Raw genomic sequence first — 25729 nt, 5'->3', positions numbered from 1 at the left:
AGGACTTGGAGAAACTGGATTATGTTTCAGTCAGGCAGTATGACTTGCGACTGACACGCTTGCGAAATTATAATTTTGCGTGTGTGTCTGCTGGGTTCTGTCATGCTTTATTAAAGACAGTTCCCCACTTATAAAGAAATATAATTAGCAGACCAAAATGAATAAAAATGGTAACGATGATCCATGCTGACCCAGGGCTGTTCCTTGTTTTATGGAGGACAGGAGATGTGCTCAGAGTTTTTCTCTTGTCCTCCTGACAGCTGGAGGAGGAGCTGCTCGGCCTTCAGAAGAAGCTGAAAGGCACCGAGGATGAGCTGGACAAGTACTCCGAGTCCCTGAAGGACGCGCAGGAGAAGCTGGAGCAGGCCGAGAAGAAAGCCTCCGACGTGAGTACTGGGCACGCTTGGAGTCCTGTATACACAGGCATGCACACCTTTCACTGGCAACACTTTTGCACTGTGGTTCATTTAGATAAATATATGTTGTTGATTAAAGTACACCTGTTCATCAGTGATCTCCCCTGACTTAACTCTCCTCTGCAACCTGTACAGCTTCCATGCTTGGCTGCGTCAGCATTTGAGAAAATATATATAACTGAATTTATGATCAAATATGAATTAACAGAATAAAAAACGTTTAATGTGTGCTTGTGACGGCCACTGTGCTCTCTGCTGCTGCCAGTGAGGGTCGCTAGTACAGGACGGTTGGGACGAAGCACATGTGAAAAGCTCAGCAGGCGGTCCGTATGCAGAGGGCTCTGCTGCCCCCTAGGCTTCGGTCTACAGCCCGGCCTCCGCAGTCTGAGCCTGACAGCACCATCAATCCTCCTGCAACGAGACACACCACTTCCCTGTCGACAGCTGGGCCGGGGAACCTGCCAAGCTCAACTGCTGTCTGTAAACACGTCGTAGACCTTGTCAACACCTACGCATCAATGCCACGCATTTTAATTAATTTCAGCTCTGCACACAAGAGGCCCGAGGAGACACGCGGGTGATTTATTTGTTTTCTTGCTCCGTGACAGCGCTCTCCACTCTCAGGGTCACTCGGGACGGGCACAGTTTCGGGCCCTGGCAGTAGACAGGGCGAGCAGGGTGATATTTTCGGGAGACGAGCGCTTCATCTCTTGCCGAGAGGTTGTTCCCGGAATATGGGCAGACCCTGTGGTGGGATTTACTCACTGTGATCCCCTAGCAGCACTCGTACACATCCAGTAAACAGTTTAAAGTTGGCAAGTTGTCATTCTCTGGAGAGGCACGTACAGTAATGCCAGACATTGCCGTGTGGGAAAGTAGCTTTTTATCCAGATTGACGCAGGCAGTTGAACATTAATCTGGATGTGATCGCCTGTCATCTCAGCACATAAATAAAGGTGAAAATATACCACAGATTCCTGAATGATCTCTCTCTCTGCATGTATATGTGTGTGTGTGTGTGTGTGTGTGTGTGTGTGTGTGTATATATATATATATAGATCTAGATATAGATATAGATAGATAGATAGATAGATAGATAGATATAAACTACCCATATTTAAATTACCTAAGTATATTTTTACAACTTTTACTACAAGGTATTGTCGTAACATGGAAATGTTGATAAAAAAACTACTGAAACATCACAGTTGTAAATGCAAAAAAAATGCAAGTGTAATAAAGAAGATGTCAGGACAGGCATTTACAGAAAACGACCTCACCATCTATATCAGTGGTCTACTCAGAAGTAAAATCGGAAAAATGTGCCTTATTAAAATGTTTGAAAATTAGTCATTTTGTTTCAAGCCTACATGCAAAGTGAAGTGTGGAGAACGGAAACATGCATAAAATGGCCTATAGGGGTCGCTGTTGCCTAGAGTATGATCTAAACTGAATTTAACTCCTGTTAGTATGTATGTGTATTAAACCTCCAATCTGTAGTTTTCTTGGGGCAGAGTTGTTATTATTAACAGCCAAAGCACACACACACGATTCTGCAGTTTTCTTTATTCCACAACACTCATGTGCGGCAGAAACATGACAGTGGGCCACACCCACAATGCACTGCTCCTTCTTCACAGTAATCTGTCAATTCCATCTGTACATTTGTCATCCCAATCTTCTAATAAAGAAAAAACGAATACGATGTTACAGCAGGCAGCTTTTATAAGGAAACTACAGCGCCTTTGACGATGGTGTCCGTAGATAAGCAAGTCACGTTTTGCCGAGATGATGTTTACACTGCTGACATGAAAAGTGCAGTGTCATCGCTCTGGGTGGGTGCTACTGTAAGTGCCTTGCCAGGGAAAATACATAAATAATAACAGCGAAATAAACAAATATTGCCTTCGCCGGGAAATGAAACTGCTCTTAAAAATAGTCTTACCCATTCAACCACAGCAAACTGCTGTAGCAAGATTAAAACTTTGTGAGACACACCCTCCCGGCCCCCTGGCCCGTCAGTTGTTGATGAATCTCTAAATAAAGATGCCGAAGTCTTATCAACAACATTAACCATCAGTAATCATTGCTTCTGATGGTTTCGGTGACACTGAGGTAGTCTCTCTTAATGGTGCTAAAGTGTGTGTTTATAGATCTGGAGTAAAACACCAGAAAAGTTACTTTGTAGCTCTTTTACCTTTTTATTTGATTTAAATACTCAGAGGAGTCTCATCCCATGGGGAACAAAATAATTGTTGTTTATGCATATTAATTGCAGTCAAATACATACTACTAGCACTGTTGCGTTGCTATTATTATTATTATTATTATTATTATTATTTATAGGTAGTAGTAGTAATATTGGGGCTATTATTATTAAAAGCCCTGACACTGCTCTGCCCTCAGCAGCTGCTATGATGTCACTATGATGTCACTATTAAGGAGCGGTTTTGGGAACTGCACAGGACAAGTATCGAAAGTCTAGCAAATCACGAAAAAAGACGCTCAGTTAGCACGATGGAAACAGCATACCAGTACAGATGGTTACTGGGATGAAGCACAGTGTGAATATTCAGTAGAGATGCACATAATATTCCTTGCTTTTTTTTTAGCAGAGGTTGATTAATTGGTTAGTCATGCTCCTCCCTCTGTTGTAACCTTTCCTGTATTCTTATGTCTGAGGAATATAACACCATTCTCTGACTGTTGTGGTTACCCTCGGCTGAAAGAGTTAATGTGATGCCACCGAAGGAGGTCAAGAATGTAAAGAATGTTGCTGTTGGTTTAGAGTACTCTCCTCCGTACTTCCCGTTGCTTTGTAAATAGGGTTAGTCTTCTACCAGGGAAGAGTTATTCTGAATATTAAGCGTATAAGAATATCCCTCTTTCCAGCCCAGATAAATCGCATTGAAACAATTTTCGGAGTGCTTGTTAATCCCATTTCGTGCTCTACTAACAAACACTTCCCTTCGGTGCGTTAAGAGATCACTTTCTGTACTGTTGGAAATGCGTTCATTAGACAAGTGTGTGTTTCCTCTAATGTGATTACTTTCTATGTATACTTTACTCCTCCGCAGCTGGAGCTGGCAGGTAGAGAGGTATACCAGGCCAGCGATTGTCGATGAGACGCAAAAGGGTCTGTACCTGACACGTCCCCCTTGCTTCACTCGTTCCCTGTCAGAACTGGTTCTCCCACGGTACTCAAAGCTCACCGAGATGAAAAACGTTTTACAGCCATACTGAAGTACCGAACAATAGGAGGGGAATGTTAACTGGTACAATTAGGCCAATAGTGAGTTTAATGGAGTAAATGAAGTCTCAGATTGAACACAAAGCTCTGAACCGCTAAGACTCTCTGTGTGAAGAAGTGTCTCCCGTTTTCTGTCTTGAATGCCTTGAAGCCCAATTTCCATTTGTGTCCCCGGGTGCGTGTGTCCCTGCTGATCTGGAAAAGCTCCTCTGGTTTGATGTGGTCCATGGCTTTCATGACACACCAGACTAGTGCAACGTTTCGCTCATCAAATACAAGACTCGAATGCAAGGGTCTATGTTTTGTGTTGACAGTTTTCACTTATAGTATTTCTACCTCCGCTGTTCTACTGGTTTAATTTCCTCCGATTCCAGGCACCATTGTCTCAGAAAATCGATCGGCCTTCCTTTCTTCAAAACAAAGTGCTGAGCTGACACCAGGGAAAATGAGCAGCACATGTCCAGTGACTTCCTGTATGAGATACACCGTGCTAATATTATTTCAAGGTTCCCCACTATCCACTATCTCAACATATCCTGCTTTTTATGCACTGTTTTACAAGAGGAAAGAGGTGTCGTGTAACTGATTGTTGCAGAAAGTTTGTGAAAAGATGGACTTTGGTGGCAGTGTTTATTTTTCATTTTTCCACGAGTAACGCCAGGTCTTATTCTCTTATGCTGACACTTCCAAAGAACAGGCCGTTATTTTCAACGTCTACCACGGTTATATTGCTAGTAAACTGTTTGTTTCTCTTGATCAAACTATCTTTAGTGGCCAAGGAACTCCATAATTGCCGTCTTACAATAACACAGGTACTGTAAAACAAAAACAACAAATTCTCTTTACCTCGTTAGCTTAAATATTGGCTGACATGTAAAACCTGCTATAACTGTTTCATTTTAATCATTATGTGAGCTGTCAACAAGCCCCTGACTTAACTTCTTCCAGGCTAGACGGTTTCCAGTCAGCAAGTGTAATATTCTTCTCAAAATGCTCCTTCTCTAGTGTCACTATTGTTATGTCATTAACTTCCCATATTTTACGGAGTGCTAATGTTGATCTAATGGCAGCTGTTGAGCTGTTTCACCCTTGGGAGGCACATTTGACCCTTTACAAACGGAAAGGCAGTGAAACGCAGCTCCGCCGCGCTGTGTGAAGGAAAGTGTGTGCAAACAATACTGGCCCTAGTGGGTTAGTCAATGGCTCATCGTAGGAGTACGAATGTTAATTATTCTCTCCACACAACAGTTTCATTGTCTGAATAATATTTTTGTTGTAGTTTTATTTATTGATGAATCATAAATGTGATCTACTGCAATATGTATATATGTATTTGTATATACATATATTATCATTTTTATTTATATTGTGGGCCTTTAATATGGCATCATTTAATTAGTTTACCTACATTAAGTATTGTAGCACAAATCTCCAATCAGGGATATTGCAAGTCTATTTCAAAGAGAAAAGATGTCTAGATATATATTTGAATCTAATTTATGTAAAATTCTTGTTAGCAGAGCACAATTTGGCACATTTAAATTATGCTGCCTCTTTTTAAATATTTTATAGGGCGTAACAAAATAGTGTATGTCTCCCAGCAATCCAGTGTTACTTTAAATCGTACGCCAGTGCTGACATGATACATGATAAGAATACAAAACATTTCATTTTCATACCGCAGGAGAATGGCACCCAACGGCGACAATAAAAATGTATAAAATTACGAACATGGTGCAATATATATCTATAATACATGGATATACGGACATATATGCTTTATGATGATGTTAATGGTTAAGGGTGGCTGATTTGGCTAAAGCATTTTAATTATATACTGTTTTACCATCAGCAGCAAAATGGAGAATTAAAAAACACACTTTTCATGTTTAAATTCATATTTGTGGTTCCCTGGAGAGGGTGAACAGGAGGCATTTATCCTGGGAATTGAATAGCGTGCGTGTCCAAAAATCACTGTAGTCAAAGAAAACAAATAAAACAGTAAAGAAAACACCTCTCCTTATTACACAACCTGTGAGAGTCTCTCCCAGCTGTGTTCAAGCCGCCCTCTCCCAGAGCTGGCCAGGCCAGGCTGGGAGCTCCCCACTGGCATGGATCCAGTCACCAGCCTGGATGCACTCTCGTGACACCTACACGCACCGTGGGGCACATACAGGCTGTCCACTCCCTGACAAACACACACACACTCTCACAACTCACGGGACAACTCTGGACAACAAAGGATTTGGGGAATAATATGAATAAAAACTAAGCAAACTTCATCCTCATTTTCCTTTTCATTCTCTAAGAAATGTGGTTTCTTAGACAGCAAATTCATCGATATACTGAATCAGCACTTTTAAAGCCCTTTTGGTTCTCTGCAACCACACAATCTTACAATCGGTGTCAGTAGTTTTCTTGAAGCCTGTTCTACAACCAGACTTTTTCTTCATTGCCCTGTAATTCAGTAAGTCTTGCAATATAAGGAGCTCTATAGTGCATCTATGCAGACTCATGGCATTGGGCGGTTTCTGCACATTTAAAATTAGAGATACGGTTCACATGTTTTATTGCTTTTTTATGTGAATACTGATTACTATTCTGTGGACAATGACCTTCATTTACTGTATGCGCTGGAAACATTACACAAACCTGTATTTGAATCACAAGAGCTATAGTTCTGCAATGCCACCACCACGGCATTCTGGGAAAATGACAATGGGAGGTTATGGTAAAGGACTTGAATCACTTGCCCTATTAGATTATCAGAATTTCTGAGGTAACGGCCAGATAAATGCTTGTCTATGGGATTCAGACACCAACAAAGATGATGAGTGATTGCATCTTGCAAAGGGGAAGCATGCACCAGACAAAGCATCCACTATTTCTCTAAAGAATGGAGAACTCTGGACATTCAGTTTTACAGATTCCTCTTCTGTTCACATAAGAAAGGACCATAACTGCCACTGAAGTACACACCCTTTGTGCTGTAAATGGCCCATTGTACGGTCAGAATATAGGCCTAGCCTCAGTCACACTGCCAGAGTGTCCACAATCTCACAAGGCCTTGCAATTCACTCCAGCTGTGACCAAACTGTGGCTTAGAGCCGGGCATGCGTTCCTGGCACTCTCGAGGTGAGGTGGCACAGAGCTGTGATGTCATCAGTTGCTAATAAGGAGACTGCATCAAAGGAAATGAAACCGGGAGATATAGGAACAGGTGCATTAGCAGGGAAGACTTGGAAAAGGAGTAAGTGCTGTGAGAGAGTGCTGTACAGTGTGACAGATTATAGCCCTGTAAAGCGCATTTGTTGTGTGATACTAACTGACTAGATTACAGCCCTGTAAAGAGCAGTGATTGTGTGACACAAGCTGACTAGAGTACATCCATCTCTGACTTAACTAACTTTGTGAGAGCTGGGTCGGTCTGTCTGTGACACTGTTCAGTTTCAGAAGGAAGGGGGGCATTACGTGTTGCGTTATCCTGTGAGGCGCTCTGTGGCTTTCTTCCAAAGGGCGTTATACCAAATACATTACTGATCGATTGATTGAATTGACAAATACATGACATTTTGTATTTGCCTGCAAACATTCTTTGGTCGCAAATGCATTTTTTGCTACTGTATGGAAGCTTTTTTGTTTAACTTTGTCTTCCCATTATTATTATGGTGATGATTATTTAAATATTATTTCTCCCCACCGAGCTACAACCTTCCCATTGTCAATGAAAGGCTACGGAGGCCTGCCTAATGTCCCCGGGAATGCAAACCTAACGCTCACAGATGCACCGCAATGCCTGGCAATATAGACCCGCATACTGCTGCTTCAACGCGTGAATTCAGTCCACTCGTACTCTTGACTGTCGTGCAATTCATCCATTTTAAAGATCAAAATGTTAACGAACTTCAGGGCTTCATTGTTAACTAATGTCAGGTCCACGGCACCCATGTACAAAGCGTGCCCCCGTTTCTTGCCTTTTTTTAATATATCTGAATAGAGATTGAAAGTTACTGTACCTTTAACAGTACAGAGGCCTCTCTCCAGTGACATCATTGTATAAGACGGGGAATATTGGTGGCGTTCTAGTAGCGCAAATGTCCGCAGTTCTGCGCAGTTCTGCAGAATCCCAGCTATCCCATTGGTGGAGCCTCGCAGACCTGCGGACATCTGCGGTACATGGACAACGACCACTCAAAAAGAGGAGCAGGGGAGGGGGCGCAGTTGAGAAATTCCTGCGTTGTGCAAGTCGGAGCTCTGTGACTGCTGTGGGACGGCAAAGTGCGAGCTGGTGAGCCGAGAGAAAAGACATCACAGCATCTCCGAGCTCTCTGTGCAGACAGTTGCGCACACACGCACACAGCCGGTCACAGTGTTGCGCACACACACACACAGCCGGTCACAGTGTTGCGCACACACACACACACACGCACACACACACACACACAGCCGGTCACAGTGTAGCAGGCGAGGACTCGGCAGCAACATTGTCTCCGGAAACTTTGTTACCACAAAGAGACGAGCTGCAACACTGCGATGGCTGGAGCCACGTCCATCGAGGCCGTGAAGAGGAAGATCCAGACGCTGCAGCAGCAGGCGGACGATGCGGAGGAGCGGGCCGAGAGGCTGCAGAGGGAGGTGGATGCCGAGAGGCAGGCCAGAGAGAGAGTAAGACTTGCGCTGGGTTTATCTCGGTCTCTCGTATTTATTTGCACTTTATTACACCACGTCAATGAATGCTGTTTATAGCGAACGGACATTATTGGTTTGTATCGTTTATATTCGCAGTGTATTGGCAATGTCTCAGTGTGGTTTAATCAGTAGTTTAACCACAAATAAAACCCAGAATATTGCAGTAATTTGTAATTGAGTTCTCGATCCTGCTGAATGCAGTGTATGCATTGCCACAATGATGTCTTGGTACACAGTGCACCTTTTTTATTGCAACAATCGTATGAATCGCCTACGAATGCAGTGCATTTCAGTTGCAAGGTTATGTGCTCCAGGGCTAATTCGTCTCCAGGTGTTCACGTTAACGCATTAAAATAGCTCAAATTGGTTAATTGGCAGTCATATAATTAGCAAGTCGGTAAGATGCATGCTGTGGCAACCCGAATAGCAGGGTGTGTTTTCTTTTTGCAATGGAGAGGATAAGGCGTTTTACAGAGACGTACCATATTGTGTTCGCTTTAACAGGACCTCATGTGCATTAAACAGCACTGGCAGATGAAACGCCAGATCTGAGGTGTTTGGTGTGTTTGTTACAGGACGCTCGCATGGGACTCGGCTGTACTCGTGTACGCCATTCAGCTGTATGATGCAGCAGTTTCCCCCTGCGCCCGTCCTTAGACATGCTTTATTAGCCCCATTCCCTATTCTTCTAGTAACCGTCTTGTTTTAACATATTGTTGTAACAATATTTTTGAAAATAAAATGTTTGGGTCTGGTCAGTTGTATCGATTTGTTTCAAAATGGAGGGGTGGGTGTTGGCCAAGCGGGATGAATGGAAATGGTCAAGGTTTGCAAAACTTAAAATATAAGGTGTTGGAGATTACAACGAGACTGAATAGATCCATGCTTTTACATGCATTTAATCTAATATAAACGCATTTTATACAACGCAAAATAGGGAACTGACGCAACACTGGACACCGGTCAAGATTAGAGTGTGGAGTCCAAGTTTCTTAAAGCTACAGCAGCGGTTTTCCAATGCACCCTCTATAGTGAACATATTTTAAAGAACAATTTTACACACACCCATTATTGTTGTTCTCACCAAAGAGAGAGAACGGATGTAAATAATCAGTTTCCTGTGAAAATCACAGAAGCGGTCGGATGCGGGTTACCAAAGCCACATTTGAGAGGCTGGCCGTGTGCTGTAGCTTTAATGAGCTGCGTCTAGTAGTGGCGCTGGTGCGGTCAGGTGATCTACCTGCTGGCTTTGACGTCTGCGACGGTAACATAGTGGCCAAAGTCGTGTAGCGCGCAATTCCGCAGTTCTGCGCAGATTTGCACAATCCCACCGATCCCATTGGTGAACCCATGCAGATCTGCGGGTATCTGCGCTACATGGACGCGACCAGTACAAACGGTTGTGAACTACACTATCGGGAAAGTCATCTTGCATAATTACACCCAGCCCAGGAAGGCCACACAGGTGGAATAGCTGGTAGATTTAGTTCAAATTTGCATTGCTTGAAACTACTACTGCGCTACTCACTATAGAGGGAGGATTAGAATTAGCAATGTTTTCCAAGAACACTTTTCATAATTGTAATATGTCCAATATATCCTCTTGGCTTTTTTTTGTTCTACATGTCCTTGGCCAGAGAACAGCTTTGTGCCTCCCTAAACACTTTTTTCTCACTGCTTGTCACTTGGTTTTAATGTATTAATTTAGCAAATGAAAATGGTCTGAAGGATTCAAACTGCCACAGTATACACTTTGTTTTAAACTGGCTATAGAAAAAACGAGTTAAACTGGAGTGCTACAGCTCATTGTGAAGGACGGGTCAATCCTCCCACCTTCAAAAAACACTACCCGTGTGGTGGAAACGGTGTGGAATGTGAATCCTTCACCAGCCGCTAAAAACCTGCACAAGAGGAGGAAACAAAGGGAGGCCCTAGATTAGGAATGAATCCCAGGGTTACCATAGCCTTTCTCTGACCTTGGAGGCAAAAGGCATGTTATGGTTTCAGGCCTGAACCAACATGCATATTTACAGCAAATTCTTTAGTTCCTCACAGGATACGTTTTTTCCTTTTTCTTTTTTGGAGAAAATCTTACTGTAAAGCGGTCCCTCCCTTTTCTCTTTCAGTTCTTACTATCTTGTGTGGTATAGTATTGCAGTAATGTCTCTGAGGACATATCCAAAAAACTTGAAATCCAGCTCCATCTATGCCCAATTTAAAATTATTTGTAGTTCATTGTATGCTTGGAAGAACACAACTGGGGATGGTGTGGTGGAATGACCCCAAGGCACGGTGCAGCGAGGCGTGCGTTTTCCGCTCTTCCTGAAGATCAGTCAGGAATTCCATGGCAAACCGTTGACAGGACAAATTAAAGCGATTTTAGGTCACTGGGGGAAATGAAAATGTTGGCTTTTCTCTGACCGTTTGATCCATTCTAGTTCAATGGCATATCTAAGACCTGCCAGCATGCAGCTTCTACATTCACAGCTGAGGGTTATTTGGGTATGGCTGTACATGTTTTCTGACCCTTTAAACTGGGGATAAGATGTATGTACTGGTTTTACATCTGTAGAAATTAGCCTGGTGGCAAGTGGCGAGTGAGAATTTACTCTCAGTCATGTGTCCGCTGCTCAGAGAGAGGGCAGATGCCAGAAGACCTTCCCAATGTGTGAGATGGTTCTGTTTCGATTCCTTCAATAAGATTTGTCATGCCTACACAGTTTTCACAAGATCTAGAGACATGTAAAGCACTGTTTCAAAATACCCACATTTTAAATTTAAATTGCTGGCTAATACAGATTGTTGAATTCTTCAATGTGTAAAACTGCACAATGTTTACTCACTGGAAGATCTGCATTCTTTCTTCCTATCAAAGAAATATGGAAAGTAGTGTTTTTTTGTTTTATTAAACAGTGACCACAAAGTACAGTAAAGTCTAATCGTCTGGTCAACCTGTATTGGATTCTCTCAACCTTCAAAGGGGGCTAATAATGTTCGAGTCACACCACAGAGTTGACAGATTTTTCTCTTTAAAAAAACAAAACAAAAACATGGATTCCAATGTTGGCTTTGTGTGGCTGATATTGTGAGGGCATTTGCTCAGCTAATTTGTGATTTTGCAGAGAAGCGGGGGTTAAATAAATATCGGCATCGTAAGCAAAGCTTATTAGGAGATCTGTCCGTCTGGAGACGGCTGAGTTGCACAGTGTGGATTATGCTCTAGTCCCGAGTGTGCAGTACGACAAGAAAATCTGTTAACTATTTACCCCCCCCTCTTTCTTGGAATTGAACTGCAAAGTCTAAAGCTTGAAGACTATATTTGTGATTATTTATGGGCAATTACAAGTTTCCAAAAGGATAGATTTTGCTGTCCCCATATTGCAATAGTAAAAGGTTGTAATTTAGTTAGTTAACCAGGCCCTCATTGCTAAAAGTGGCGTGGTGCTGTCCCATGGGGCTGCCCTGTTTTGAAGTGTGGGAGTCTTCGGAGGATGAAGTGGCGGCAGAGCCTTCTTCTCTGCCTGTGCCGAGTCATCACAAGTCCTGATTTAGTCTCAAACAGACCGGACAGATTTAAAGATTACAGTGGAGGTGAACATTTTAATCAATTTAGATGCTGAACGACACTGAGAACAATGTACAGCCCAAACACTTACTGGAATAACTAATTTCAACTCTTAAAACTAGGTTAGTTATCCCCGAACACGTTTATCCACCATGTATAAAATTGTATTATTTTCATCAGCACTAATGTTCGCCCGGGACAATTCCAAACTTGGAGGAAAAGTAGCGTCAAAGCCAGTGTGAAGTCATGTCTCTGTGGAAATGGGAACTGATGTAGTGTTTGTGGGTGGGGAGGCCTTCTGTCAACCTGCTCTCATTCTAGCAGATGCAGCCCCCTCCCTTCTCTCCAGGCAGGGTTTAATCTGGCCCTTTGCCCTCTGAGCTTGTGTGTTTGGTTTAATTATTTTCTGACTCCCAGTGGAGGTGAAGGAGATTGCTGTAGGAGGTCCAGCTGCACAGATGTCATGTCCTCCTGCAGTGGAACATTAACGTTGAGAACATCAGCGTTGTGTGTGTAGAAAGAGCCCTGGGATCAATTTTAGATCGACCGCCTTTAAACTGCCAAAAGCTCAATCTGTGTAGAATACATTTATAAGTACTTGACATTCAAATATTTTAACTTGTTTTGGGGAAGTGCTTTCATCTCGATCTGAATATCCTTTCCAGTGGACTTCGCAGTGAGTGTGTAGCAGGCGGTGATGCCCACCGTTAGCGTCGGCAGATGTACAGTGCTGCCCTGGGAGGGGGGAGGAGGCCGAGACGTTGCTGTGAAACGTGAGCGGGGTCTGGAATGCATTCCATGCCACAATTGGCATTCCATAGCTTCCCCAACAAGTCTCTCAGGAATGGGGCAGATTTATGGGATTGCTCCGAGAAGTGATCTTCTGCTACTTAGAGAACATTGTGTCTATTGTTTGGCCATCCCAGCTCTTTGTCGGCACCAGAGTGGGCTTCAGTTTGACTGTTGGAATGTGTTCTACCTTTTCTTTACCAGGTCCTGCCTTTTCTCATCGTTACTCCGATTCCACCGACACATTCCACACTCACAAGTATATCCTGCTTGCGAATATAGAGTTGCACAATGTTGTCACTGTGTTACATTCAACTCGTTTGTTTCTCATCCACTCCAGTGTTGATCGGTGCACAAACACAACACAGGGGGAGAACAATTTAAAGAAACCCTGGGGTTAAAGCTCTAGTTACTGCAAAAAAAAAAAAGTCTAGATCAGTGAATGAAAAGCACATCTTTAGATACATTTGAGTGATGCACAGTGTTTTATAATGTATAAATGTTATGGTACAACTTGGCACCACCCTGTGAAGGTTTTATTGCTAAGATCATCCTTTCAGTGTTGCGGTTTTAGAAAATTTAATGTCTCCATCTATTAGAAAAGAAGTGAGTCATCATGCGGGAATAACATAATATCCCTATGTGGGCTGGGACAGGAAGCATGCTGTTCATTTCTGCATTTCTGTTCATCAGTCTGACATCAAGGTTAATGCTTAATTCCAGTTAAGGCCCCAAACCTTTGACTTTGTGTATCTTGCCTATTAAGTGTCTGCTGATTGTTCAGATTTCTTCTGCCTTTGAAAGAGCTTTCCTTTTTTAGCTTCCCACACACACTGGGACATTTCCTGCAAAATCTGTGGTTTGCCGACCAGGAGAAACTCTAGAAATACTGGCACGACGGGAAATTAAAACTCTCTTGCTTTCGTCATCTGCCGAAGATCTTTAATGCTGTTTATTATTCCATTTGTGATAATCTGTTCCTGATATGAAACCCAATGCAGCTACTGCTTTACCCCTGCGAGTGATGTCTTGTGTTGAAGAAGCTCTTGTGTAGTGCTTTGTTCCTGCCTGGATACTCTGTGTATCCAGGTAGGTATCTGGTGTTTTTCTGTTTGTTGGGGGAGTGAAAGTCACCATAGCTTAAGGCCGTTGCTCAGGGATCCAAAGAGCTCATGAAAGGGTGCTTCCAGAAACACTCGGCTTTAATATCACAGCATTGTAATGCCTTCTACCTTACCCGTGTTTGTAGTTGATTTTGTTCTTCAGCAGTTTGACCTGTGTTTATGTTAAACGGTACTCTGGTATCTGATAGGATCTTCCAGCACTTCTCATATAGACAATACTTCATCCATGCAGGGTTTTTAAAAAGTGAAAAAACATTTTGTTATGGATTCAACTTTCTCAAGGCCAAGGGATTCTGTTCTTAGTACCGGTATCCAAGAGGGTCGTCTCTAGACATCGCATGGGAAGATGCAGGAAGCTGCCAGAATTCTTCTCTGCAGTTCAGATTTTCTTCTCAAACCTAAACAAAAATGTGTCCTTTCTTCCAAATGATCTAGAAGAGACCCCTCATGTTGTATTGAAAATAACTCGCCACACATCAAACACATTGATTTAAAAAAAGCTGATCTCTGTATATTTTTGCTTTCACCATAACTGCAAACTACGAAGCTTTTCCTGTGCCAGCTTGTTTGGCCCGTGTTTGATCTGTGATGTTCATCCATATTAGCCATAGCACCCTGCCGAACACTGAGTGTTACACACATGCAGGAGTGGTGTGTGGGTGTGTGCGCTGGGTCAGGGTGTGGAGAGGTCTGTGCTGATGGCCTAGTGCTCTTTTTCTCTTTCAGGCAGAGGCGGAGGTGGCCTCTCTGAACCGCCGTATCCAGCTGGTGGAGGAGGAGCTGGACCGGGCCCAGGAGCGGCTGGCCACCGCGCTGCAGAAGCTGGAGGAGGCTGAGAAGGCGGCCGACGAGAGCGAGAGGTGAGAGCTACCCATCTTTTTTTTTTTAATTTTATATATATATATATAATATAATATATAATATATAAGCATCTTTTGTTTACTATTGGTAATGCATTTTGAAAAGGAAACATGATTTCGACAACTGCTACTTTTCATTAGTGTCAACAATACCTTCTATCTGGAAGTTTCTACACCGTGTCCTGACGCTGCGTAGTGCGAAGCTCTGCGCTCTTAGCGGTCAAATCACGGATCTCCACTTCCTTCCCTTCCATACCTTGCATTAACCAGAATGCTAACCATTACATCAACCTGCATTTGAAGCTTCCTTTGGTACACCCCCTTTTTGTCTCCTAATTGTTGATTCATGTGTAAACCCTGATCTGAGATTTCTGTTGGGCATCGAGTCGGACGGACTCTAAAACGTGCCCGCTGTATTTAATCTCAGGGTAGAGAGGATTTTCATTATATAAGAAAGTCTTAAGCCTTTGTTCAACATGCAGCTTTGCTCTGTGTCCAGACATACGTTAATACGAGATAATCTGTGAACTGGAACATCGCGTGTAGGGTTGAAAGACATTTCAGAGAGACCATCATTTGGCAACCTGGATTACCGATCAGCTGCTTTTGCCATGCTGTCCGTTCCTCCAGGGTTTCGGTGGAGGAAATGAAAGTGTGGACACTGGGGGGTTCCTGGTTTCAGCCCAAGTTCTGCCACAGTGTTATGAGCTAGTTCCTAAATCTCCTTGTCCTTCTCTTCTGTACAAGACCTTTTTGGTTTTGCTTTGTTTTTTGCACTTTGGTTTTGCATAAACCTGATCGCATGAACTTTTTTTTTTTTCCCCTCAGTCCCCACCCCCAGAATGATTTCTACATTGGCACTCCTTTGGCCACCTCTCGAGGCGCTCCAGCTTGGCCATCGCTAAAGCTGCCTCTGGTCATTTTTTCCACTGGCAGGCTGAGCTGGCCAGTCCTCCACAGAGCGGCTAGACCCAAGCCATTGACGAGTGCAGTCTGTGCTCCTCTCCTCTCCTCTCCTCTCCAGGAGCCCTCTTATCGGCTTCACAATGCTTATTGTCATGAATTAAACACAATCTAAGGCCTGAGTTGCAGTAAAATGGCTCTCCAGCACCTGCCATCTGCTTGTTTAATGAAGGGCAACCGTTCTGCTCCTCGTGAATGTGGTGTGAACTGTAAGTCGCCCAGGATAAAGTGCGTATGCCAATAAATATATTTACCTGAACTGACTTGAGCTGTTGTATCTTCCCTCAACGGGGATTCGTTGTTTATGCACTGCCCTTCACATTGTCATCACAGAGGCATGAAGGTGATCGAGAACAGAGCGATGAAGGACGAGGAGAAGATGGAGATCCAGGAGATGCAGCTGAAGGAAGCCAAACACATCGCTGAAGAGGCTGACCGCAAATACGAGGAGGTAAACCCCTTTGTGTGTAGAGATCCGTGGTCGCCTGCTGAGAGCGGCCCAACGCTCTTCAGATTAGTGGGGACTTTGCAAACCATACATCGGCACTTAGTGTTTAGTTCTGTTTTTAAAGGCAACTATAAGTTAATTAATCTTTAAAACAAAAACATTTAAAGGGGTTAAACATGCATGTGAGATATACTTTCTGAATGTGGTGACCTTAGGGATGGTTTGTTGTAAAGTGCTGAATAGATTTCCTTATTACCCCTAATCCTGACATTAAGCATGTCAAATGCATTTCAAGGCCTCATTTATGTCTCAACTCTCTGCACTTGGTTACAGTCGGCCAGTGTTTATTTGTATCTGCTTTGGATGCTTCTCGTATGTCTTAACGCAGGTCATGTAAACTGTGCTCGGTAAGATATTACACAAGAGGGTTTGCCACATCTTGGTCATGGGCTTCCCTCTCCGAACGCCTCTGCGCCACACAGCACGAGCAGCTGTGCGTGAATCAAAGGGACTGGAGCCCTCACTGTGGAATTAACATTCCTGTCTCTCCATGCCTGTTAGCCATTTCTATTGCGCCTGTCTCCGCTTTATTAATAGAGTGTGGTAATGAAATGACGCTGAGGAGAGTTTCCACCAGCGGGTCTTTGAAAACCACAGGCAACAACCGTTCTGGCTTTAATAGGAGTCCAAGGACACCTGCTGGCGTTTTGTTTTTATAGTTTTAGTGTGGTACCCAATTATCCCATTCAGAAGAAAAAACAAAATCGACATAAGCTTAGTGAACATAACATTTTTAGGAAGACTAGTGCGTAAATTAAGTCAGACTATTTTGCACGTGCAATTTATTGCTAGCAATTTAAGCTCTCCGCTGTATATGCATGTATATATGTGTGTATGTCAACATATGTATTGAGTGCTGTACATGCAAAGACCATAATGTTTGGGGGGGGGGGGTTCCCGGTACATTTTCTGCTGATGCTTCAAAGAGCATTTAATATCCTTTTCGCAGAATGACGGGTTTCGATCGCTGCTGCTTTTTTTTTTCGCAAGTGAAAATGATCACCAGCTGTATAGAGCAAGTCTGCAGTATAAATCACTGCTGACCCACTTTCCCAGTTCATCCGTTACAATTGTCCATTCCCAGTGTGTTGTACGCTTAAGCTTTTTACTACAATTTGGAAACGCTAGAAATCCTGTCCCTCAGAAACGCAACTAAAGCTAGATTTCTTGGGGCTGTAGATGTGAAAAAGCATAGTGTAGGGTCAGTGGATTGGGGCATTAGCATTGCTTGGATTCATGTGATGTGATTGTATTAAGCCCCAGATACGTAGAAATAAAACCGGTGTCAGATTTCAGTGTTCACAATATGTCAAGTCACCATTATTGGCATGAATGTATACCTAGTGGAGACACTAAAGCACAAGAATCTGTTACCATTGCACATTGTAGCGCATAACCTTCAAGATTAGAGCAACTTCTCAGCCCAGTTTATAGCTCGTATCATTCAGAGGGGGAAATTCTGGGGCTTTTTGATTTGTCGGGCAGCCACAGGACGTGCAAGATGATGGGGTCCTTGAAAGTTGACACAGCACTTGTGCTCCGGTGTGGGATATTCCTGAGTGAATAATCAGCCCAGGAGGCGACTCTGCCGGGTAAACTTGACTCTAGCTTTGCCTTCACAGGTGGCCCGGAAGCTTGTTATTCTGGAGGGAGAGCTGGAGCGGTCTGAGGAGCGCGCCGAGGTGGCCGAGGCGTAAGTGTAACCTGTTATTCATCTCTGCGTTTCCTCACATGGGTAGAATCAGAGAGGGGTAGGGAGCCTTTTCAAAACCTGCATTCACTCAGGTCATCCCTAACTCTCTGAACTGCAGTGAGTTACAGATGGTGAGAGTGACCCAGTTTCATCACGCTAGATATTCTGTAGACCCAGGAGTCACTTCAGATCTAATCTTTGCTTTAAAAATAATAAAATAACTGACACTGAACATTTTTTGTCTCTTGAATAGGAAATACATTTTGGGGGATTTTATTTAATTTTTTTCTTATCCAGACCGTCACAACCTCATTTACACCTTTCATCTCCTGCTCTCTCTCATAAAGACCAGTCATTGTACAGCCCTGCTGCAGCAGATTTACTGCCCAGGAAATCTCACAAAGGTGGTGCAATCTAGTGGAAGAACTTAATGAGGCCCAGTTTAGACGGCCCACTAGAAAAAGAAAAACGGGGCATGATTAGAAGTTGTCTTGGGGCATTCCTGATTTAATAATTTGCGCTGACAACTTTGCAGTGCAGTGTCACAGCACAGTGGTGTGTTGCCGTCCATAAAGTTTGGATCAGACCTCATTTACCACAGATTGGAATTGTACCAGCAGTTCTGTCACCCTTGCCAATCGAAAAATGCACATTTGTGATTTCAAATATACAAGTGATACTAAGATCAATTGGGTGAAATATTTTAGTGGCATTAAACTAAATACTGGCACTATCCCTGTCTCAAAACTGGATTTAAAAAATGTGGTGTTTGAGAACTTTTCTAAAATAAAACTTTCAATGTTAGAGGAGAGAGATGTGTTTATTTTGTATGCATGATACAATCAGACAAAATAACACCATGTATGCCTGTATGAAAGCTAGTTAGATGAGATGAACAATACTACAAGTTATGTTTTAAAAGCACTTGAAGATAACATGTTTTCATTTTTGCAGGTCCATCAAAATAGTTCAGTGACTTTTGCTGGGTTTTTCATGGCTTGTGTTGTGTTGGGATCTCGGGTTAGGTTTCTAAATGGATATCCTTTTGTTGTAAATGATGAAAGTATAAAAGGTTTTGTTTTGCATGAACATAATGGAAAGTGAGCCGTAAGTGGTTTTGCATGTGTATCGTGGGGACTGAAATGATTCTATGAAGCGGCAAGTTGTCTAACCTCAGCTACCCTTGAATGACCCCGGACTATGCACAGTCCACAAACCGTAAGAAATCATCTACTGGTTAAGGAATGCCACTGTACATCTAGAGCTTTTGCTCCTGGGGTTTTATTATTCTCCACTTCCAAAAGAGATGGCCACACTGAATTTATACACAGTGCCGACGTAAATTCCTCCAGTAGCATCTTTAAGTCCAACGTATGGTCATTCCAGTCCCCATTTCCCCCAGAAAGTGCTAACCTAAAGTAAGAGATGTTGGATACACTAACTGCAGCAGGGCACTTGGTTTTGTCTCCCCTTTTGGTAATGCATGCGTGAATGCACTCCCCCGGGATGTACATTTGGCCGCTCCTTCCCCTTTGCTGTGGACTAACTCAGTCGAGTCAGGCAGCTGGAAGAGGAGCTTAGACTAATGGACCAGAGTTTCAAATCCCTGATGTCCACAGAGGAAGAGGTACTGCCCAAGCCTAGCACAACACCTCCGATGTGTCACTAATGGTTCCTTTCCTCTGGCTAGTTCGGATTCCTGCTTCCTCTGCCCTTCATGCTATTGGTTTCCTGCGACTGAAACCCCCCCAAAAAAAAGACTTCTTCTGCAGCTTAGCCAGCTCTCACTTTTTTTATTTGGGGGGCTCGGGGTTTCTTTGACCACTGCTTGCTTTGCTGTAGCATAGTTGACCCTGTGGAGGCCCACGGCAAAGAAGTCGCAGGCAAACGATGAGACCCTTGGTGTGAAATATCTCGCACACTTACAGAAGAAGTTTCTAGTGTCATTGTCAATTATATCCTACTGGCTGTCCTGCTTCTCATGACCATGATGGTTTAATTTTTTCGCATCTCACAATCCAGGTGTCAGTTTGTTTTGTTTTTATAGATGTAGGACTTGCTTTTACTCCTTTACTGTTGAAAAGGCATTGATTTTTAATTTAATTACAATTAATTTGCAAACGAATGCGTGTCGGTGCAAGCATTTTATCACTGGAGGAAATTAATCTTGGGTAATGTTGCTTTATATAATTTCATGCACTGCTTCCAGTCGGAAGCAGTTTATGCCAAGAGAAATGCTTTCACTTATGAGGTTAATTTGGCATTGAAGGGAAGCGTAATTTGATACTTTTTCCACCAAGGGTCATTCTCTTTTGTCTCTGCCTTTCTGAAAGCCTTTTAAAAACTCGGTTGTTACTTGTTTAAGCCCCCTTGCATGGTGTGCAGGTAAGTTTTCTCCATCTCTCCAAAAAGCCACATGTAGCCGTCTCCACCAAGACAGTGTTGGTTTCCCTTGCTGACCAACTTCCGCAGCTTGACCATCTCCGAGGTCTGCTATGGGTTTTTTATTTTCTTCCGGCATTCGCTGCTCTCTCTCCATCTTCTCAACTCCCTCTCTCTTCCTTCCCCTCCCGTTTTCCACTTCTCTTGCTGCTGTACAGTAAATCTGGTGACCTAGAGGAAGAGTTGAAAAATGTCACCAACAACTTGAAGTCTCTGGAAGCCCAGTCTGAGAAGGTATGGGACAAGCTGTGTGATGGATCCCCTCGCACTGTCACAGAAAAGGCGCTTAGCAGCCTCTCGCTCTCGATAGACCTGCTGTTCGGCTGCAAAACGCCCACTGCCAGAGCCAAACCGTGGGAGTCATAGTAACTCTGAAACTGAAGCACTGATAATTAGGCAGTAACAACAACCTTCACGGAAAATTAGGAGTTGTTGCAGTCAAAAAGTCCTTTCTTCCCCAGCATTGTATAAAGTCTCAATTTGTAATCTGGTAGTTCCAAAATCAACGGTTATTGTGTAATTAAACAAGGCAAATTAGTATTTTGCCGATGGTAAAGCTGTGCGGCTGCCAGGGCACCTTCCGTAAAACAAGGATATTTCATCATGTAAAATGTACAATTTAAATTACCGTAAATGATCAGATCTTGCATAGTTCAGAAGTACTGTTAACCGCAGCACAACAAACAAAAAAAATGAAGTAAAACATTGTTGACTCGAGTACAAAGGTCTGAAAGTGGCAAACCTTAGATCAGTTGCACAGGCTGGAAGAACCGTAGGGTCCCCAGCGTTCAGGCACTCTGCTCCTTTCCAGGCCGATTTACAATTCGGCGTTTTCTTCCCATTGTGCTGTCGCCAGTGAGTAGGTGACGGGAATGTGAGCTGGCCTTTTGTTCTCATTCTCCAAGGATTCCCGTTAGGATACCCCCGTTTGTACAGAGAAAACATCTTGCTTTCTCCTCTTTCCCTGCTTCTTTGCTTTAGCTTTAGCATTAGCATTGCACATGGCTTTCATCTCTAGTACCTTCTGTGTCATTGTGTTGCAATTCTACACATGTAATACTTTATGCCTTACATGGGCTTCTCTTTAAATGTATAGTTTACTGAGACACATTTGCAACAGTGTTAAGCCAGACTCATTTTGTTCTTGGATGTGATTATCTTCTGAATCCTAGTTAGTTTGGTAGTGCCTTCTAGAGTCCTATGTTGAAGAAGTTACATTTATATACTTATATATATATATACATTTAATAAGCATGCAGAAGACATTTTAAATTGAATATCATTTAGCGCAAGATTGATTTTGAATATCTGAGAGAGCAAAGTTATGCAAGTGATTGTGTTCATAACATTTAAATTTATTTTTTAGTATTCACAAAAGGAGGATAAATATGAAGAAGAAATCAGACTTCTAACAGATAAGCTTAAAGAGGTAGGTAATGGTTTGACTCTCTTAACGGTCTACCGATCTTCGCCAAGATTGTTTTTCGTTAAACTCTGCTAATGTACGTAAAAATCCTTGTCCCTGGAAATGTCATTTTCTTCTGAAATTCACTTGGTGCCAAATGTCTGCATTTACATTTTCTAGCTGTAAAATTGTTAAGAAAAGATTGAAGTACATAGATTGTCTTGTTTTTGGTTTTGTTTTGTTTTGCCAATGCTTTGTAGATTTCTTGTTCATGATGATTCTAGTGTGCATCTATAGATCTGTTTATTTCTATTATTCATTTTCCTAGGCTGAAACCCGTGCTGAGTTTGCAGAGAGATCTGTAGCAAAACTTGAAAAGACCATTGATGACTTGGAAGGTATGCATGCATTTTGTTTGACTCTAATTTGGTATGTCCGGTTGCAGTCTGCTGATCGACATCTAACCAGAACAATAACCTTAACCATACTCTAATACACGTGAGCTTTTATGAAATGCTTTGTTGAAGCGTGTTCTGTACGGACTACATTTCATTCACTGATGTTTACTCGCAGATTTTAAAAGTTTACTAAGGCTGTTTCCCTTAAACCTTGAGTCCCTTTTTTGGGGGGGTTCATTAGATTTGTAAATGCATTTAAAAGTTCAAAACCTACTCAATATTTTGGCTTCATATGTATATTAGTGTGGTGGTTCTTGTTTGCCAACAGTTAGAGGAGGTATACAGAATCTCACTTGATGTAAATTTAGTATAAAATTATTTAATATCAGCTAAGAATTGATTTGCCAGCGCTTCTTATTTTATTATTTATTTTAACCACCTTTTATAGTGATTTTAATGCAATACTGCAGACGTGCGCACACTTAGTCATAGCTGTTCCATATTAATCTACATCCTGTATTCTGGGACAGATTTTAATGAGAAACTCTTGACCGAGATTGGTTGCTTGTTACATTTTTTCCCTATTTCATTGTACAATGTATTTAGACGCTTGACTGTAATTTTGCACATGATCCACTAATTGCCTTGACCTACTGTATCATTCACATCTCAACTCCAATTAAGCGGTTTCTGAAGTGAAAGAATGCTTAGCAGTAGCAAAGAGGTAAAGTATATCCTTTGATATCCGTCAGAAATGGGTAGAAGTCAGGGAAATGCCGATGTAAATGTATCTTTTAGGACATTTATTTCACACACTAGGTGATGTCAAGGTTTGCTGGGAAAACTGACCCCTTTCGAGAGTGCTAAACTGACTATTCTAACCTCTAATGAGTTTTGTCACTCATGGTCTTGGGATCCAAAATGGAGGTCATTGTGTTGTGCTGTGGCATGGTTTTAGTTTTGCACTTTAAGGTTAAAGAACCCACACAACCTTCTAGGCCTGGTTTGTATAGGGATGAGATTAATTGTAGATAGTGTTGTAAGACCCACTTCCCCAAAGATACGTTGGCAGTGACTTGTGCAGAATAGTCCTACTCAAGAGAATATTTATTTGCATCCGAATGTAATGCTGTTGACCTGCTAGTGCTAAAAATAGTCTGCACATTGTCGGCTTCTCTTGGGTGAGTGGGATTTGTGTTCTTTGCACTTTTATTATTGGATAAAATGGTGTGATCGATGGGCATTTTAACTTGCAGTATTGGACAGCTGCTTAGTATTCACATTAGATTTTAGTAGCTTATGCACAGTCTAATTTTGGAAGAATTGGCTCTAAATAACATGGCTGGTAGTCGGTTCCTCAGACAGCATCAAAGTTCTGTATTCTGAAAAAGCGAACAGACCAATAAATGACCAATAAGTGCAAAGAACTTGAAGAAACTACACTTGGACTATGAGCCTAGTTAAAAAAAATTGTAGACCTTTTCCTTGGAGTTGTTCACTCTGACTTTGTTTTTCCTCTTTTTCCACCCCTCGCTGTGTTCTGTACCATTTCACTGTCTTCGTCTTGTCATTTTCCTGCCATCTCTTTCCGCACTGTCCCCCCCCACGCTCTGCTTTGCCCTGGGACTCTGCAGACGAGGTGTACTCTCAGAAGCTGAAGGGTAAAGCCATCAGTGAGGAGTTGGACAATGCGCTGAATGACATGACCACTCTCTAGGCACCCCTCCTCTTCATTTTATCCTCCTGCATCATCTCTTACTTCATGATCGGCAGCTCCTTGGGGGGGGGGGGTTGTCCTTCTCCACTTATAATTTTTTATTCATTTCAGTGTTTTCATCGTTTAGCACAGTGTTTTTAAACCCTTTCAGAGTAAGGAAAATGTAAATTCTCTCTCACACTATTATGAATGAGTTTAAATCTATTATATGAAGGTATTCTGGCTAGATTTGCATTTCTAGAAGCTAATCGGATTGACTAGCCATTTACAACCCACCTTCAGAAATGCGCCAAACGAGCAAACTTTAGGCACTACGGAGAAGTCTAGGAAACTAATTGAGCCATTTATATTGATCGAACACTCGATGTTACTTTTGTTGGCCTCTCTTTCAGAATGTATCATTTTGTAAGAACTGCCATGTTTCCAAATCCCTTTTGCCTCAGCTAGTTCAGATCCCTGCTCTCGCCATCTGTTCGGTGCCACTTCCCTCCCACTCTTCCCAGATGAACTGTGATCGCTTAAATATGAAGGCCAATCTTCCCTGACAGAAACCCCAAACCCCACGGAGCTTCCCTCTCTCGATGTTCCTTCTGACCGACTTTACATTGTGTTTATAGCTCTGTTTTTGTCTGGAGGGCAGGCAGGGGGCTGTCAACATTTTTCATTCATCTTACAAGGCGTCTTCCAGTGCATCTCGTCTTGCTGAACAGGCTTATGTTCACTGCAGCTGCGATGTGGAAATGAACCGGCGTTTTCCTGTTGTGGAAGTTCAGCAGGCAGAATTCTGTATTGTAGATCTTAAAACTATGCTACAATATTTTCTACATAGTCTTCAGTCGGTCAGTTTTGATTTTACATAGTGCCGTCACAGCTGTTGCAGACGTTTACAATACACTCACTTGCTTTAAAGCCCTAGGATGTTGACAGACCTTTGACCGCTTCTTTTCCTGAATGATTTCAGTGTTTTTCTTTCTCCTTTTGTTTCTCTTTCCCCCTCTTTGTTCTTCTGTAATAAATGACTGAAACCTTTCTGTTGGTATATCTGTTTGATTTTATTACATTTAAGATTTCCATCTTCTGTGTTTCTCTCACTGCTTTAATTTGATATGAGATTTGAGTACTACAGAAAGCTGTGTTGTGGGGAAAACGTACAGACCCAATTTTAATTCTGCATATATTTTGGCAAGACACCACTGACAACCTTTGCATGTAGTCCACTAGTCAGGTATATGCTTTGTATTAAAGGTAGCTTTGGCAAACGGATCAGGTGTTTGTTCGATTTACATCCACTCCGCTGTACACAATATTGAGGAGGGACCCATCACTCACACATCTGTTTGCTACACGTGTCGTGGATTTCAGAGCTGTACCTCTTATTCCAGTGAAGGTGTTGGTAGTGGGGCTACGGCAGTGCTGTGCCATGTGTATTAAATGAGGACACTCAATGGGGGGCTGAGGAAACTCCTGCTTCTTCACCTACTCCACTTTAAAGAAACTTCTATTGTTTGGATTATATTGCCCCTTTTGTGACTGGAATGAGATTGTGCAAACCGCCACACCGTGCACAGACACTACAGCAGGAGTCAAAGGTATTCACACCCTTCTACTGAAACAGTTCTGTGGCGATTTAATTTAGTCTTATCAATATATCAATATTTCAGCTGTGTATTAATTGTATATTTTCAGTAAAGACTGTAGCTGATCAAACTGAATTTAGATGCTTGTCAGTGCAGGCTCTGGACTGCTTCAGTCAAATAATTGAAAACTACAGTTTAATGAATGTGTTCAACTCAATGATGTGCCATTTCAAATGAAGTGTGTATACTTTCAAATACAACAGTTTCAAGGGTCCTAGAAGGTGGATTTGATGCGACACAATGAAAGCCCATCATTACTGTGTATTAACCCAA

At 42.4% G+C, this 25729-nt stretch overlaps 1 protein-coding gene across 8 annotated transcripts in view; it reads left to right on the top strand.

Annotated features, from left to right (window-relative positions):
• tpm2 (tropomyosin 2 (beta)) overlaps window positions 1-25729 on the top strand; it is a 34483-nt gene that overhangs the window by 2743 nt on the left and 6011 nt on the right. The window contains exons 2-9 of one of the 8 annotated variants that reach the window (XM_066711459.1): window positions 261-386; window positions 14560-14693; window positions 15990-16107; window positions 17787-17857; window positions 19409-19484; window positions 21666-21728; window positions 22033-22102; window positions 23737-24848. In XM_066711459.1, the coding sequence (XP_066567556.1) occupies window positions 261-386; window positions 14560-14693; window positions 15990-16107; window positions 17787-17857; window positions 19409-19484; window positions 21666-21728; window positions 22033-22102; window positions 23737-23819 (741 nt within the window). In that variant the 3' untranslated portion in view covers window positions 23820-24848. Of the gene's footprint in view, window positions 1-260; window positions 387-8093; window positions 8332-14559; window positions 14694-15989; window positions 16108-17786; window positions 17858-19408; window positions 19485-20457; window positions 20534-21665; window positions 21729-22032; window positions 22103-23736; window positions 24849-25729 lie in introns of those variants that run through there. The other 7 variants (XM_066711458.1, XM_066711463.1, XM_066711462.1 and 4 more) reach the window with 7 other exon arrangements.

This window comes from Amia ocellicauda, chromosome 8 (assembly GCF_036373705.1).
Source record: "Amia ocellicauda isolate fAmiCal2 chromosome 8, fAmiCal2.hap1, whole genome shotgun sequence".
NCBI classification, from domain to species: domain Eukaryota; kingdom Metazoa; phylum Chordata; class Actinopteri; order Amiiformes; family Amiidae; genus Amia; species Amia ocellicauda.
This window is presented reverse-complemented; position numbering and strand designations above follow the sequence as displayed.